This window comes from Panthera leo, chromosome B2, assembly GCF_018350215.1.
Source record: "Panthera leo isolate Ple1 chromosome B2, P.leo_Ple1_pat1.1, whole genome shotgun sequence".
In the NCBI taxonomy this organism is placed as follows: Eukaryota; Metazoa; Chordata; class Mammalia; order Carnivora; family Felidae; genus Panthera; species Panthera leo.
In genome coordinates, this window is record NC_056683.1 from 108,757,799 (window position 1) to 108,775,427 (window position 17,629).

The 17,629-nt window shown below is 35.2% G+C and overlaps 1 protein-coding gene across 4 annotated transcripts in view; it reads right to left on the reverse strand.

The window, feature by feature from the left end:
* The window catches only part of TBC1D32 (TBC1 domain family member 32), a 200,423-nt gene that overhangs the window by 175,191 nt on the left and 7,603 nt on the right, over positions 1-17,629 (reverse strand). For all 4 annotated transcript variants that reach the window (XM_042939719.1, XM_042939718.1, XM_042939716.1 and 1 more), the window contains exons 3-4: positions 15,309-15,470; positions 5,754-5,931 (exon numbers count right to left, since the gene is read on the reverse strand). In XM_042939719.1, the coding sequence (XP_042795653.1) occupies positions 5,754-5,931; positions 15,309-15,470 (340 nt within the window). The remainder of the gene's footprint in view (positions 1-5,753; positions 5,932-15,308; positions 15,471-17,629) is intronic.

The window sequence follows — 17,629 nt, forward strand, 5'->3', positions numbered from 1 at the left end:
AAGATTCAGAATGACTTAGTTTCCTATAGAATAGCTTTTTCAAATTTTAGTGCTTCTAAAACTTTTTAAATTATGCGCCTGCCTTTCATTATGCTTTAAATATGGAGCAAAGTTACTAATTCAAAACAAAAGCAATGCTTTAAAAACATTTCCAAGTGAAAAATGTTCCTTAATTTCCTATGTTTTATGGTTTAACAAAAACAGCTTTCACTTTAAAAGTGCTGCCATTGAGAGGTAATAACAAAAATCTATTAATATTTTAAAGTATAAAGAAACTTTAGATATTCATCAAGAAGATACTTAGCACTGTTAATCAAAGAAATTAGTTTTTCTGGTGTCAGACTGTCTCAAGAGATAACTATTAGGCAAGCAAGCAAGTTCACACCTGCACCTGCCCAAACCTCCCCAGCAATCCACCTGCCTCCAACCTAAAATGAAGCAGCTGCATTATCAATGCTACCATCTTCCTGTTCTCTAGTTTCAGCTACCTTTCCCTTTCATTTCTGCTTTTAAGACTTTAGGCTCCTATCTTTTTCTGCTTATAAAACAAGAATAATCAAAATCTTATGAATTGAGGGCAACTAGAGATGGAAGAACTTGTGAAGTGCAGTTTGGGCTGTGTATTTCCTCCTGTTCTCTGGCTGATGTTGCTGAAAAAGAGGAGTCTTACAAGACTCCGTAGCATGAAATCCTCAAAAGCAGAATTCCTCACCAAAAAGAGCACTGTAAAAGCTTTGAAGACTGTAGGAGAGGCCAGAAAATGGGTTGAACTCAAAATACTCTAAGGTTTGAGAAGTCCGGATAAAACATACATTAGGGTCCTTGAAAGCAAATACTCTCAAAGACAGAAGAGAGACCATCCACCCAATAAAGGGAAAAAGCTACACAAAAAATCTTACTGGAAAAATTCAAAGCCTAGCACAAGATGGAGTTCAGACTGTTCCCAGGAGGTGGTTCAAGCACAAAGTTGAAGGAATAGTATCTCCTTTTCTATGAATTAAAAAACAGGAAAGACCAGCCCTGGCCTTTGTGTAAGAGGTGAAGACAGGTGAACTAGCAGGGATAGAGGCCCTAATACAGTAGTTTCCTATTGCCGCTTTAAAAATTACCATAATCTTAGGGACTCAAAAGAACAATGCATTTATTATCTTACAGTTCTGGAAGTCACAAATCTAAAACACATCAGCAGGGTTGTGTTGCTTCTGGAGGCTCTGGGGCAGAATTCATTTCCTTACCTTTTCCAGCCTCTAAAGATTGCCTGCAGTTTTCCTTAGCTCATAGGCTTCCTTCTATCCTCAAAGCCAACAACCACCTCACTCCAGCCTCTATTTCAACCCACACAGTACCTTCCCTGACTCTGACCCTCCTGAGGCTCTCCTATACAGATGGCTGTGATTGATTATATTTGACTCTCCTTGATGAGGATAGTCTTCCCAGCTGAAGATCCTTAATTTAATCACATTAACAAAGACCCTTGGGCCATGTAAGCTAATATATTCACAGGTTTGGGGGATTCAGACGTGGATATCTTCAAGGGGTCCTTTAAACTGCCTACCATAGATACCAAGGATGGGTTTCAAACACAGCCTGTCTTGAAAGCAAATAAACAGTAAATGCCTTAAGTAGGTTCACATTATGCAAGGGCAACAGGTTAATGCTATCCTAAACTCACCTCCTCCACACAGTGTACACCTTGAGGTTCCTTTGGAACATAATTAAATAGTTTGCACACTATAAAACAGCAAAATGCCTGTGCTGTACCACACTGAATATGGTTAAGAAAGAAGAAAACAAAACAACTGCACTAGAAAAGGACATGACTTTTAAAAGCTTAATGTATATTAGAGGTAATCCGCTTCCTTCTCAGCTGTAGAAAATGACCCAGAAAAGCTCAGTTAGAAACCATACAGGACCACAGCTGAGACACTGTCTATTTTAGTATGTCTCTGAATGGCATCCACTTCAGCACATCCTTTAAGACATGAAAGCTAACATATATAGAGCAGCAGCAACAGTTCTAAGGACTTGATACACATTAACTCTGTTAACAGTCTCAACAACCATATGAGGTTAAGTGGTATTATCGTTCCCATTTTACAAATGAGAAACACTATGGCACAGGGAAGTTAAGACATTTGTCCAGGGTCACACAGCTAGTAAGTGGTGGAACCAAGATTTGAACTCAAGCAGTCTCCAGGTAGTATAAGCATGGAACAAAGACTTTAGAGGGTGAGAAACCAGGCTTAAATTCACAGTTCACTCCTAACTAGCAATATGAGTTTGGGCAAATTACTTACCTATAACCTTGCCTTTTTTTCCTGTAAAGTTGACTAGTAACACCTATAGTAAAGACAAAGTCAAGTACAGGGACCAATATATGGCAGAAATCTCAATAACAGACAGCTAGTATTATTATTTCTATCTTTCCAACATTACCTTGCTTCTTTCAAGGTTTTCATTACCTTACTTTTTTCAAGGTTTAATCACAATACCAAATCTTTTCAGTGCTCTGTTCAAAATTATAATAAAAACCAATCTCTCTATTTTTTAATATTCTCAAACATACATTAATAGTGTCCAAGGCCAACCATGTCCAAAGATTTTCAATAATAGGTCAGAAATCCATATATAACCAGGCTGCAATTTTAAAAATAATAACAATGAAATAAAGCCTACTCTTCGCAAACTAGAAATTTTCTACTAGTATCAAAACAGCATGGGAATGCAAGCTGGTGCAGCCACTCTGGAAAACAGTACAGAGGTTCCTCAAAAAACTAAAAATAGAACTACCCTACGACCCAGCAATTGCACTACTAGGCATCTATCCGAGGGATACAGGTGTGCTGTTTCAAAGGGACACATGCACCCCCATGTTTATAGCAGCACTATCAACAATAGCCAAAGTATGGAAAGAGCCCAAATGTCCATCGATGGGTGAATGGATAAAAAGATGTGGTGTATATACATATATATATATATATATATATGTATATACACATATACCCACACACACACACAATGGAGTATTACTCGGCAATCAAAAAGAATGAAATCTTGACATTTGCAACTATGTGGATGGAACTGGAGGGTATTATGCTAAGTGAAATTAGTCAGAGAAAGACAAATATCATATAACTTCACTCACATGAAAACTTTAAGAGACAAAACAGATGACCATAAGGCAAGGGAAACAAAAATAATATAAAAACAGGGAGGGGGACAAAACAGAAGAGACTTATAAATATGGAGAACAAACTGAGGGTTACTGGAGGGGATGTGGGAGGGGGGATGGGCTAAATGGGTAAGGGGCACTAAGGAATCTACTCCTGAAATCATTGTTGCACTATATGCTAACTAATTTGGATGTAAGTTAAAAAAAAAAATAAAATGAAATTATCAAATGAAAAAACAAACAAAAAACCAACAGTAGCATCAGAATTGTTTACTCAATGTTATTCACAGAACAATTCAGATTTTTCTAAGTCCAGAGCAAATAATTTATCAATTTGGAAAGCATTATTACCAACATCAGTATTTATTGGAATGAATGACTGATATATCTTCGGACACCTTTTCAACCCTGAACATGTTAATTCAGCCTCTCTTTAGTAATTTACACGTAAGAGAGTCTCTTTCACTAAGCAAAAGCATACCCACACATCTCCTAGAGTTCTGCCAAACTAAAAGAGCTGTCAGGGTAGTTGTGGCATTCATATCTTTTTTCCAAAAGTCCAGGGATCCCATGCCTTGTTGGTGGACACAGTTCACTTTCAACTCAATTAGAGCTTTCTGAAATAAAGTCATACTCATGGGGCAAACACTTGAAAATGCAGTTATACCCTGTGGACATCCCAAAAGAAGCCATATAAACTTAAAGTCTGATTTGTTCCCAAGAATAAAACCTGAACAAAATAAAAAACAAGAACATCTTTAGAAAGTATGACCCCATTTCTACCAAAGCTTTGAATTTCTTCAAAAACCTACGATTCTAGGACTGGAAATAATTTAGTCTGAACACCTGGACTTCTTAGAACAAATTAAAGATATTCCATTTTATTTTTCTTTCATTGTTCAATTCCAATGTAAACAGATGGTTCATTAAATCAGTAAGAAAGTATGATCCTGTGAGCCCCCAGAGTCCTAAAGTTGGGTTTTCCTATGCTTTTTAATTCCAGAAAGTCCTTGATCTGAAAAAGCAGTTCCATAAACCTACTGAAATAAAACAAAACTAAAATCCCTATAACCCAGTTTCTTCCAAAGAGTACGTCAACAAGGAAATATTAAGGGCTACAATGTGAAGAAAATTCATAATCTTTGCCATTTCCTCCATCATATCAAGAAAACATACTTGAGGGGCACCTGGGTGGCTCAGTCCATTAAACGTCCGACATTGGCTCAGGTCATGATCTCACAGTTCGTGGGTTTGAGCCTTGTGCATCAGGCTGTGGTGCGCTGATAGGTCAGAGCCTGGGGCCTGCTTTGAATTCTGTGTCCCCCTGTCTCTCTGCCTCTCCCCAACTTATGTTCTCTCTGTCTCAAAAATAAGTAAATAAACTTAAAAAACTAATTAATTAATTAAAAATCTTTAAAAATAAAGAAAACAAACTTGACTTGTAAAATTCAAAACTTAGCACAATCTCTCCTTAGCAGAGCAACTTTTAAGTTCTGCCTTAACTACTTCCAAACATTTTTCCTCCATAAGTGCAGTCTCAACTGTGACCAATATACATACTTTTTCACATTTCACCCCAACTCCCCAAATCCCTTTTTGGCATATAGTTAGGATCTGTTATAGCTATATCCCAACATTAGCACTAATTAGGTGAAAATGTTTCATTAGAAATATCAGGTAGGATTCACAGAAAGGTCAGACCGACTCTACCTGGCCTGAAAGTTTTTGTGGGGAAGTTCATGGTACATGCATAAGGCTTTATTCTAACTAGTTTCCTTTGTCTTCTATTAGGTCTAGTCTAACCAGTGGCCTTTCTGCTAGCTTTGCTCTAGCCAAGTGACAAGGATTCCAATAACCTGGAAAGAGAAAATGTAAAACCTCAAATCTCTTGATGCCAAAAAGAAGCTCATGTTTTAAAACTAACAATTTAGAGCAACTTTCATCTCAGAAGATAAGGGAAATGTTTTATCTCTATATCTTATCTATAATGTAGTTAAACTTTGATTAATAAAAATCAATTGGGAATAAGATGTTTTGTTTAAACCTTAAGCAGATCTTTCAAGTGTTATTTTTTGAATCCAAAATCAATTAGTTTATTTCCATACCTCATTAAGATTTGTCTTAGATATAATGTAATCAATCACTGAACATATAATTCTAGAAGATGTTATTTCATGTACTAAATCTTTAAGGTTAGATAAATATATTTTTAAGATTTTAAGATTTTTAAGATTAATTATTTAAGATTAGATAAATCTTAAAACTGGAAAGCAGAAAAAAATCTAGCTAACAAAAAATGTATTGAAGCTACTGATTATTAAATATCATTTCAAGGGGCACCTGGGTGGTTCAGTCGGTTGAGCGTCCGACCTCGGCTCAGGTCATGATCTCACAGCTCATGAGTTCGAGCCCCGCATCGGGCTCTGTGCTGATAGCTCGGAGCCTGGAGCCCACTTCGGATTCTGTATCTCCCTCTCTCTGTCCCTAACCCACTTGCATTCTGTCTCTGTCTCTCTCAAAAATAAACATTAAATAAATAAATAATCATTTCAAGACATAAATGCAAAACAAAACAACACACCTGATTGAAAGATGAATCACTATCAGAGCAATTGTCTGTGCAGTAACTGTTGCTCTTCTCCTTCTGGATTTTTTTCTGACTCTCTTGACTTCGTACCTCATCTTCTTCAAACTTGTTAATCATAGATTCCACCACTACCATCATGATGTTCTTCAGGGAATGCATCATTTCTTTGTATCTTTAAATTCAAAGCAGTCTTGGTAAGAAAAAGACTATTAGCACAAATTAAAACGCTCAGCTCAATTAAACTATCTTATTATTTTTTCTGTAAAGTCCCTTTAAAAGCACAATTCTAAAGAAAAAAAATGCAAGTCAGTTTTTCTTAAGGAACAAATGGCACAACAATTCATACAACAGAAATAAAAATTAATAGGAAATCTAAAACATGTGTTATTCCCCAGGTTTCTTCATCTGATTACATGGACCAAGGTAGTAAAATTAACAGAATCTAAGGCAAGATGTTCCAATAGTATGGATACCAGTAATTAGCAACAGTCAACTGTTATTATCATACTATCAAAACAGTCTATTTTACATGTCACTTTTATTCCTTGTTTTATTTCTACCTCTTTCTCTATTTTCCTCCCTTCCTCTATTTTCTTTCTTTCCCTTTTCCCTGTCTATACTTTATATCTATAGGCACCTATAGCCACCATTGAGGCCTAAATAAGAGTTAAGCTATCAGTGGGCCCTTCAAAACAGAGACTAAAAAACCCACTGTCAGTAATGTTAAAAAAGGGATTCCTGAAATAGGTAAGAGTTTGAAATGGATGGCTTCTAAATCCCTTTTAGCTCCATGGGTCTGAAAATCTCAGAAAGAACTTATAAATAAATTTCTCTACTTATTAAGTGCAAACTCTCAAGCATCCACATTAATATTAGATTGAGATGCCCAAAACCCTAGAAATAGAATTTTAGAGCTAGATGAAACTATAAAAAAAAAATCTAATCTAACCCTTTATTTACAAATGAGGAATATGTGACCTGGACCATTGAAATTTCTACATTTAAAACAAAAAAGCCATAAATATTTAAGTAAACATAGTGAATACAATACTAAATTTGGAATCAGAAAACCTGGATTACAATCCTGATGACTTTACATACCAGATTTGTCATCCCAGGTAAGTTTCATTTTCCTCAGTTATAAAATGTGACAAAAAGAATACAATCTAGCTGACCTATTTCACTTAGCTGTAGCAAAACATAAGAGTATGTATCTGAAAGTTCTTTGTAAATATAAAGTATGATACATATATTTATCATTTATCATTTAATAATGAAAATACTTGAGGAAAATAGGCACAGAAACTTCCTCTTTCTTTATATTTCTGGTATATGGGTCATTGTAACTCCACAAATCAAAGGAAGAATAGGTGAGTTATTCTTATATTAAAGGATAAAACCATGCTGGGGGATTTGGATAGAAGACTAAGATTTTAAAGTTTAAAGGAGTTTTACGATCTATTTTAAATTATGATACAAATTACATATTATTCTATACATATTACAAATTATGTAATACAAATTACATAATTCTATACATAACTTAAAATATATTCTCATACATTTAATGATTTAGCAACATAATTTATGTAATATATAACTAGAAGCAAATTTAATATAATACATAGTTATAGATGTATAGATTTTCAAAGCACCAGAAACAGTGAGAAAACACAAAAATATTAAATTAGATGGTAATAATTAGAAACAATATAGGAAGAAAACATGTACAGAAGAGAACTGTTACAGAGGTAAGAAAGAGTCCAGGGAAGATCCAAGTTTGAGGTAAGAGGATACAAAGAGCAAGAAAGAATCCTAAGACACTCATTAGACTAATTGGCAAAGTAGCTATAGGATAACAGAGAAGAGGCTCCAGCTTTCTCCTCTACACATTCTCAGCAGCAAGAAATAGGGACACATAACAATGCCCTGGGAGCAATCAAGACCTATCCATCAAAAGCTGCTCTCTTCTTCCACAGTAAGTGGATTATAGCTGGACACAAGTCTAAACTACAGTCCCCAGACTCCTTTGCAGTTAGGTATAGCCATGTAAACAAGAGAAGTCCTGTCCCCTTAAAAATTACAATATGGTAATTTAATGAAGACATATAAAAGTAAAATCTCAATGATGTATAAGGTAAGATTATGGGTAAGTAAAATCCACAGAAAATCTTTAAGTTTCATTTTAGACATGTTTCCTCCAGACCTGTTTGAAAATACCAACATGAATTCTGCAAGAAGTATCAGCAAACTGTCCAGAGAAAAAAATAAGAATAATTCTTTTCTTTTTATTGTTTTTAAAAATTTTAAGTAATCTCTCCACCAACATGGGGCTCGAACTCACAACCAAGAACTAGAATCACATGCTCTACCAACTGAGCCAGCCAGGCACCCCAAGAATAATAATTCTTAAAATTTAAACATCAAAAACAAACAAAAAAGCTAGAGAGCCAGACCCTAAATATCAAATGAACTATATACTTAAATAGTAGCCACTGCCATTTTGAAAAAGCCAAAGAAAAACAAACACAGGATGGACTATGAACACTATTAAGAAGCCTCATCAATACTCCAAGAAGTAAAAATAAGAAAAAGTTCTAAGAGGTAATGAATAAAAACCACATCAATTAACCCTGAAAATTTTACATGGTGAGTAGTTCTTACATATATGAGGAACCGATGATAGACCCTACAAATGAATTCTTTATTCTATAAAACTCTATTTAAAAAATAAATATCGGGGCACCTGGGTGGCTCAGTTGGTTGACTGTCTGACTCTTGGTTTTCAGCTCAGATCATGATCCCGGGGTCGTAGGACTGAGCCCTGCGTAGGGCTCTGCACTAAGCATGGAGCCTGCTTAATATTCTCTCATTCTCTATCTCTCTCTCTCTCTCTCTCTCCCTCTCCCTCTCTCCCATTTGTGCTCTCTCTCAAATAAAAATAAATATCAAAATGTTTAAGAAAATAATCTGTAATTATTACAGTAAAAATGCTGTTAATAAAAGTACTGTTGACTAATCATTAGTCCTAGGTAATTTCTGAAGAATCTCTCACACACACACACACATACACAAGAAAGAAAAGAAAAGAGAGGAAGGAAGGAAGGAAGGAAGGAAGGAAGGAAGGAAGGAAAGGAGGAAAGAAAGAAAGAAAGAAAGAAAGAAAGAAAGAAAGAAAGAAAATAATACTCTGCACAACTGAAAATCTTTCATCTATGGTTCACAAAGCAGAAGACAAACATTCATTAAGATATTTAACATCTTTATGAGGTAATTATTATTGTTTTAATTTTTACACATGGATGAACTAAAACACAAGAAAATTAAATGACTTACCCAGAGATAAAAAAATAATTTCCTAATAGTCCCATATAAAACTTTGCTTTTAATATGAAAATTCTTTCATTCTCTAATAAAATATTTTAATACTCCTTTTAGAATAAGTTTTATAGTACTAACAGAAATAGATTATTAGAAATTATATTATCCAAAAATGAAGATGACTCTAGTGTTTGTTTTTTCTGCAAATCAAGAATTAGGAAATCTTGATCTGAATGGCTTTTACTTAATATATCTTAGTGCTTTGAACTTTATTAATTTATTGATAGGCATACACTGTTGCTTTGTTCAATAACAGATTTGTTTAGGTAATATAATCAGTTGTCACAAAGAGAAAGAGGTCCTGTCCAATGTCATAAAGAGTTTAACTATTTAAAAATAAATCATATTTAATGCTTTAAAATACAATAGGTAACATAAGCTCAAGTACATAATACAGTTTTTGTAATACTGGAAAGATGAGCCACATTCTAAGCTTCCATATCTGCCTTCAAACCGCAATAGGAAGTAAGGCCCAGCATGGAGAGAAACCAGATTGCCAACAGCTCCTAGACACATCACATACATCCAAGCCCAGAGACTAGAATTAACAAAGCAAATGTCATATGTCCAAAGCATTACCAAAAATAAATTTGTGGGATCCAAATTTAAAAGATTTTACTATGTATAAAAATTCCATAAAATTTTTATTACAATAAAAAAAATCATTGCCATCTAGCTTCAGAAGGCAATTTTTAATATTACCTAATACACTAGTTACCCTAAGAATTAAAAGCTAAAGAACAGAGCTACAACAAGTATGAATTACGGAGAAACTAGAAGGGGTACCTGGCTGGCCCAGTCAGAAGAGCATCCAACTCTTAATCTTGGGGATGGGCCCCACATTGGTGTAGAGATTACTTAAATAAATAAAACTTAAAAAAATTTTTTTTAAAAGGAAAACCAGAAAACTATTTGTCCATGCTGCCCTTCATAGCCCCAAAGTCTTCTGTTGTGTCACATTTCATGCTAGGGGTAAAGAAAAAAAACAGACCTTCAAATTGTCAATCATATGCCAAGGACTGAAACACTAAAATGTGGAATATCCAAGTAGCTGAGCTTACATATGAGAAGGAAACCCTAAACCATCTTTCATCTCAGTGACTGTTCTGTATTAAATTGCACTTTGAGTAAGAGTTAGGCATTTTGTCATGCTACCCACTACTCAAGAACCCAGAGTGCCTCCCTAATGCCTTTATATCATCCCAGTTACTACTCTATATTAAAATGTACTTTGAGAGTTAGACATTTTGTCATGCTGCCCCCTTCTCAAGAACCCAGAGTGCCTCCTTAATGTCTTTGGTAACCATTTGGCTTCCATTTAAGGTTTCCATTCACCTGGCCAACTTTGAGCCTCACGACCTTTTTAGTCAAAAAGCCATTTCTTTTGGGGGGGGGGGGTTGTTTTTGGTTTTGTTTTTTAAAGTTTATTTATTTTGAGACAGAGAAAGAGAAAGAGAAAGAGAAAGAGAAAGAGAAAGAGAAAGAGAAAGAGAAAGAGAAAGAGAAAGAGAGAGAGAGAGAGAGCGAGCATGTTCGGGAATGGGAGTGGAGCAGAGTGAGAGAGAGACAGAATCCCAAGCAGGCTCTTTACTGTCAGCTCAGTGGCTGAATCAGGACTCGAACTCACAAACCACGAGATCATGACCTGAGCTGAAATCAAGAGTTGGGCTCTTAACCAAGTGAGCCACCCAGGCACCCGAAAAGGCATGGTTTTCAAAACACCAAATCGAACAGAAACTATATGGTTCTCATTCTCTGTCAGAGCAGAAAGGCAGGCAAGCAAGGAACAATACACATGGAGAGCATTAGGGCTGAAGGTCAGACATGTATATACCACACAAATCCTACCCTGAGGAATCTATAATAGATTAGCAGGGAGTCAATAACACAAGTAACTAGAAAAAAAAAAAAAAAAAACTAGAAAAAAATATGTATGAATTCTTACAGGGCAACATATACCAAAAAGTGGTCCTAAAAGGGAAGTGAGAGAAAGACAAGCTCTACACTGGCCTCCAATATCAAACAACTGTACCTCTCTAAGCAAATCACTGAATTTGCCTCTCTGGGCCTGTAAATTAAGGACCTTAGAACAAATAATTTCCAAGGTATTTTCTAGCACTGATATCTTAAAGTTTTATGGAGTTAAAATTGATTTAACAAAAACTGAGCTCATAAGTGACTAACGTACTTTTTTTAGTTTTTCCATGACTACTGTCCAGCCATGCTGCATGACCCCTTATTCAAGGGTTTGTCTCTAGTATCCGTCCTCCCCCTCTTCCACGTAGTATTAGTTTAAAACTCCTCAAGTTTTCACTGTGGGCACATGGTCATCAGTTAGGTATTAAACTTCCCAGTCTCTGTTATAGGTAAGTTGGGCACATGACCATGTTTTAGCCAGTAGAAAGTGAGTAAATAAAGAATCTTGCTTTCTACCCTCCCTTCTCTTGTCCAGGCTGAAATCCTGTTGTGGAGTTAGTGTGGCTGCTCCAACTATGCAGATGAAGGCAATATTCAAGAACAGAGATTGGTAAAATACATATTCTGGACCTAAACTAACCTACCACTTGTTTTTATAAAGTTTTATTAGAACATACACACACTCTTATTTACATAGTGTCTATGGTTGTATTATTACTGCAACAGCTTGCAAAGCCTAAAATATTTATTATACAGCCTTTTACAGAAAAAGTTGACTAGCTCCTATCCCAGATATGATGGAACAATAGAATAGAAAGAACCTGGGGTCCCTGGATAAAGTCATTCAGAAAATCCACCTACCTTTGCTGCATTCATGTACTTCTAAACTGTTATATAAGAGGAAAAAAAAAGTGCTTTCTTTGAGCCACTGCATTTTGGTGTCTATTTGTGATAACTGTTTAGTATATTCTAACTAACATCCTCTTCCTCCATATTTCCATGTGATCTTTTGCATATATCATGGCACTTACCATCCTGTATTGAAATTACCTATTTCAAATTTATTTTTCAGTCTAATGTTAGACTCCTAAAAACACTATGGATTATTTGGGGGTAGGAGGCATCTTATTTAACAGTATAGCCCCAAGATTTAAAACCTAACATACAGTAGTTACTTATTAAATGCATGTGATATATAATAAGGGAAAAGAAAAAATAATTTACTGCTAAAGTCAGAATTATGTCAAACATCAATAACATAAAATTGATTATAATGGCAAGAAACAATATCATTAATTCATCCAACAAGTACCTATTATATACCTAACATTTGCTGGGCATTTTCAAGGCATTATGGACACAGAAATAGAAAAAATAAAATTATCTACTTTTTGAGAGTTTACATTCTAGTGGGGAGACAATGAAAATGAGCATAAAATAAGCAAATACATATATTATCCCATATTAATCAGTGACGAAAAGTTAAGAAGAAAAAAAAGCAAGGTAAGAAAGAGAAAAAGTAAAAAGGGAAAGGCCATTGTTTTATATAGAGAGATCAGGGAAGGCCTCTCTGGTAAGGAGACATGGAACTGAGACCTTAAAAAAGTAAAGGAGAATTAGAAACAAGCCAAGGATATTCCCTCCCACCACTGCTTTTCAACATCCTATGGGAAGTCCTAGCTAATGAAATAAGACAAGAAAAGTAAAAAGGAAGCAAGATTGGAAAGGAAGAAATAAAACAGTGTTTGTAGATGCCATGATCATCTATGCAGAAAACCTGAAAAAACTGACAATAAAATTCCTAGAATCAAACAATTATAGCAAAGTTGCAGGATACAAATTTAATATGCAAAAATCAATCACTTCTCTGTATACCATCAATGAACAAGTAGAATTGGGAATTTAAAACATACTATTTACATTAGTACCCCAAAAATGAAACACTTCGGTATAAACCCAACAAAATATATATAAGATCAGTATAAATAAAACTATAAGTTTCAATTGAAAGAAATCAAAGAAGAACTAAATAAACTGAGAAATAGTCCATGTTCATAGATTAGGACAATACAATATTGTCAGGATGTAAATTCTTCTCAACTTCATCTATAAATCCAATGCAATCCCAATCAAAATCCCAGGAAGTTATTTAGTGAATATAAACAAACTGATTCTAAAGCTTATACAAAGAGGCAAAAAAAGAAAAAACAGAATAGCTAGCACAATACTGAAGGAGAAGAATGAAGATGGAGAACTAACACTACTCAACTTCAAGACTTGACTTTGAAACTATAAACCTAAGTAATCATACAGTGCAGTATTCACAAAAGAAAAGATAAGTAAATCTGTGGAACAGAGTAAGAGCCCAGAAGTACCCTTAAATATAATCAACTGATCATTGACAAAGGAGCAAAAGCAATAAAATAAAACAAAAATAGTCTTTTTAACAAATGGTGCTGGAACAACTGGACACCCACACACCAAAAAATCAATCTAGACATGTGCCTTACACCCTTCATAAAAATTAACTCATAATGGATCACAGACTTAAATGTAAAACACAAAACTATGAAGTTCTTAGAAGATAACATAGAAGGAAGTCTCAATGACCCTAGGTTTGGTGATGGCATTTTAGACATGACACCAAAGGCATGATCCATGAAATAGGTAACTGATAAGCTATACTTAATTAAAATGAAAATTAATATCTGCTCTGCAAAAGACACTGTCAAGATAATGCAAAGACAAGCTACAGACTTGGAGGAAATACTTGCAAACAACTTACTGATAAAGGACTATTATCTAAAGTACACACACACACACACCTCTTAAAACTCAACAATAAGATAACAATCTGATTAAAAAATGGGCCAAAGATCTTAACAGACATTTCACCAAAGAAGATATATAGATGAAAAATAAGTATATGAAAAGATACTCCACATCTTATGTCATCAGGGAAACACAAACTAAAACAACGAGATATTACTACACTACTATTAGATAACTACTATTATAACACCCAAAATCTGGAACATGGATATCAAATGCTGGTGAGTAAGTAAAGCAACAAGAAACCTCATACAACGTTGGGGGAATACAAAAGGGTACAACCGCTTTGGAAGACAATTTTTTTTTTTTAATTTTTTTTTTTTACGTTTATTTTTTTTAACGTTTTTTTAACGTTTTTTAACGTTTATTTATTTTTGAGACAGAGAGAGACAGAGCATGAATGGGGGAGGGGCAGAGAGAGAGAGGGAGACACAGAATCGGAAGCAGGCTCCAGGCTCTGAGCCATCAGCCCAGAGCCCGACGCGGGGCTCGAACTCACGGACCGTGAGATCGTGACCTGAGCTGAAGTCGGACGCTTAACCGACTGAGCCACCCAGGCGCCCCGGAAGACAATTTTATAGTTTCTTACAAAACTATACATACTTACCACATGACCAACAATCATGTTCCTTGGTATTTACCAAAGGAGTTGAAAACATATGCCCACATAAAAACCTGCACACAATGTTTATTGTAGCTGTATTCATAACTGCCAAAATCTGGAAGCAACCAAGGTGTCTGATACATCCAGACAATGGAGTATTACTTAGTGCTAGATATGAATAAGCTATCAAGCCATGAAAAGACATGGAGGAAACTTAAATGCATATTATTAAGCAAAAGAAGCCAATCTGAAAGGCTAAATAATATGTGTTTCCAACTATATTATATTCTGGAAAAGGCAAAACTGCGCAGACAATAAAAGGATCAGTGGTTGCCAGGGATTTGGAGGGGGAAGAATGAAGAGGCAGAGCATAGAGGATTTTAGGGCGGTGAAATTACTGTGCGTAATCCTATAATTGTGGATACATGTCGTTATAAATTTGTACAATTCCACAGAATATACAACACTAAGACTAAGCCCTAATGTAAACCATCCCCCTAAGGGAGGGCTTTGCTTAGCTATTTGAGAAAGAACAAGACCAGGGTGGCTGGAGCAGTGTGAGAGGGAATATGGTAAGAAATGAGGAAGGAGAGGGAACAGAAGGCTCATGTTTGGGGCTTCTGGGCTACACTGTGAATTTTACTTTGAATGAGATGAGAAGCCTTCACAGAATGCTGAGTGGACTCAAGTGGCAGGATCTGACTGATTGTTTTAAAGCATCATCCTAGCTGCTATGAAGGACATGGGTTAGGGGTGCTTTCAAAATGCCCTGCTGAGAGAAAATTGCTTTCAAGTATTATTGTGAACATACTCACTCTTTAGATTCCTGGGTTCTTTTAGTAACATGCTGTACAACTGTGTCATAGCCAGATTCTTCATCCTGATTCTGATTAGACATCCATTTTTCCATTTCTTCTTCAATCATGGACCCCAAAGTGTTATATATATGCTGTCTAAGATATTTCACAAATTCATAGCTAAAAAAAAATTTAAAAAACAAATGCAGTCAATATCATGAACTCACTTATTAACCATATCCAGAAGAAAATGTTAGCACAGAAAGATTTATGAAATACTCAGATTTCTTACCTTGAACCAGGATTAAATTTTTCATCCCAAATCATCAAGCCAATCTAGAATTATGTTGTTTTTTTCTGGGACATTGGCATTTTCCACACCCCATGCCCACTCACTCTATCAATCCACCTACTCATAGACACTTGTTAACATTTCCTACACATCCCTTGGCTTCATCACTTCCTCTTTTTTTTTTCTTTCCATTTCTATTGATCAGTGCAAAAGCACATCACCTCACGCAGACATTACTACAGCAGTCTTCTTGCTTGTCTTCTTTCACCCTCTTCCCTCTTGTATTTATCCTGAACACTGTAGGCATCTTGGTCCTCAAAAGTCATGGATCTCATTATTTCTGAGTTAGAGTCATTTCACTCATACCCAATAAATATTTCTTGTATTTAAAACTAATTATTGGCTATTTTCCAAATACAACTTCCTTGGCTTGGCATTTAAATACCTAATTAATCAAGCCCCTTAATTACTGCATCTCCACTTACATGAGGCCACACTCAGTTTTCTCCACAAACCATCAAACATGTTGATTTGCATATAAGCAAGGAGGGACTTTTAAGTGACTACCATGTGTTAGACACTGCGCTAAGCACTTTATTAATATTGCTTTATTTACCACATGAGATAGGTAAATAGATGAGGACACAGACTGAAAAGTTAAAAAGCCTTATCAAATTCACCAACTAGTAATTCAGGTCAACCTTACTCCAAAACCAGTATTATCCCCACAACCCCACACTCTCCCCAAGATGCAAAAATTCCAAAACTATTTAAGAAATAAAATAAGAGGTTCTATAGTGTTCAACTGAAACTGGAAAGGAAAATAAATAAATGTAATACTCATATTTTTACTAATTTTTGTATTATTTACATTTCTTCCCTTTAGAGAGGTAAATCTATTACATTTTATTTTCTCAAAATAATAATTGGCATATTAAACTTAAAAATAAAATTTACCTAAAAGTTTAAGTTATTCATTGAAATTACTTTTAAATGTTTAATATTTATATTCAACGTTTAGCTAGTAACTTTTCTTTTTCTTAAGTTTATTTACTTATTTTCAGAGAGGAGGGAGAGAGAGAGAGAGAGTGCAGAGTGTGGGAGGAGCAGAGAGAGAGAGAGAGAGAGAGAGAGAGAGAGAATCCCACGCAGGCTCTGCACTGCTAGTGCAGAGCCAGATGTGGGGCTTGAACTCACAAACAGTGAAATCTCGACCTGAGCCAAAATCAAGATCAGATGCTTAACCGAGTGAGCCACCCAAGTGCCCTTAGCTAGTAACTTCTAAGCTTTAGGAAAATAGCTATTAAGAACAGAAGAGATAAACAAAGTGATTTTGTAAACATAATGACCTGCAGTGTTAGACCAAAATGGCAAACACAAAGTTTCAGAAATACTCCAAGAAAAACAAAACCCAAAACTTACTGAATCACATGTCCTAAAAATAGCCTCTAATAATTATTCATGCAATTTTGAAGTTTTTGCCTCTTCTGGGGAGTCATCATTGCCTTACATCACTTGGAAGACCTTCCCTTATACAAGCATAACTTCCCATCCATTTTAAATGCTAACTTATTTTTTGGCTTGTATATTTGTAATTATAAGCCAAATATTTGCATATTCTGTACAAAATGGTAAAGACTTATATAAGCAAGAATTCAAAGATTAAGGTTTCAAGAGAATCTTTTAAAGATATTCTTAATTTTTTTAACATTTGACAGTCCCTAAACTGCCTCCACAACTAGCTCTGAGACTAAAGTTGACAGATGTGCATGTGATCTGAAGAGCAAAAAATACGTGTGTTCTCCACCACAACTATTCCACCACCACAAACCTTCTAAAGAATCAGAATATCTGAAATTCCAATACCATAAATGTATCACTGCTGTCTTGAAAATGTCCTTGTAGGGGTGTCTGGCTGTCTCAGTCAGTGGACCATGCAACTCTTGATCTCAGGATTTTTAGTTTGAGCCCCACATTGAGTATAGAGATTACTTAAAAATCAAATCTTAAAAAAATAAAATAAAAAAATAAAATGTCCTTGTAAATG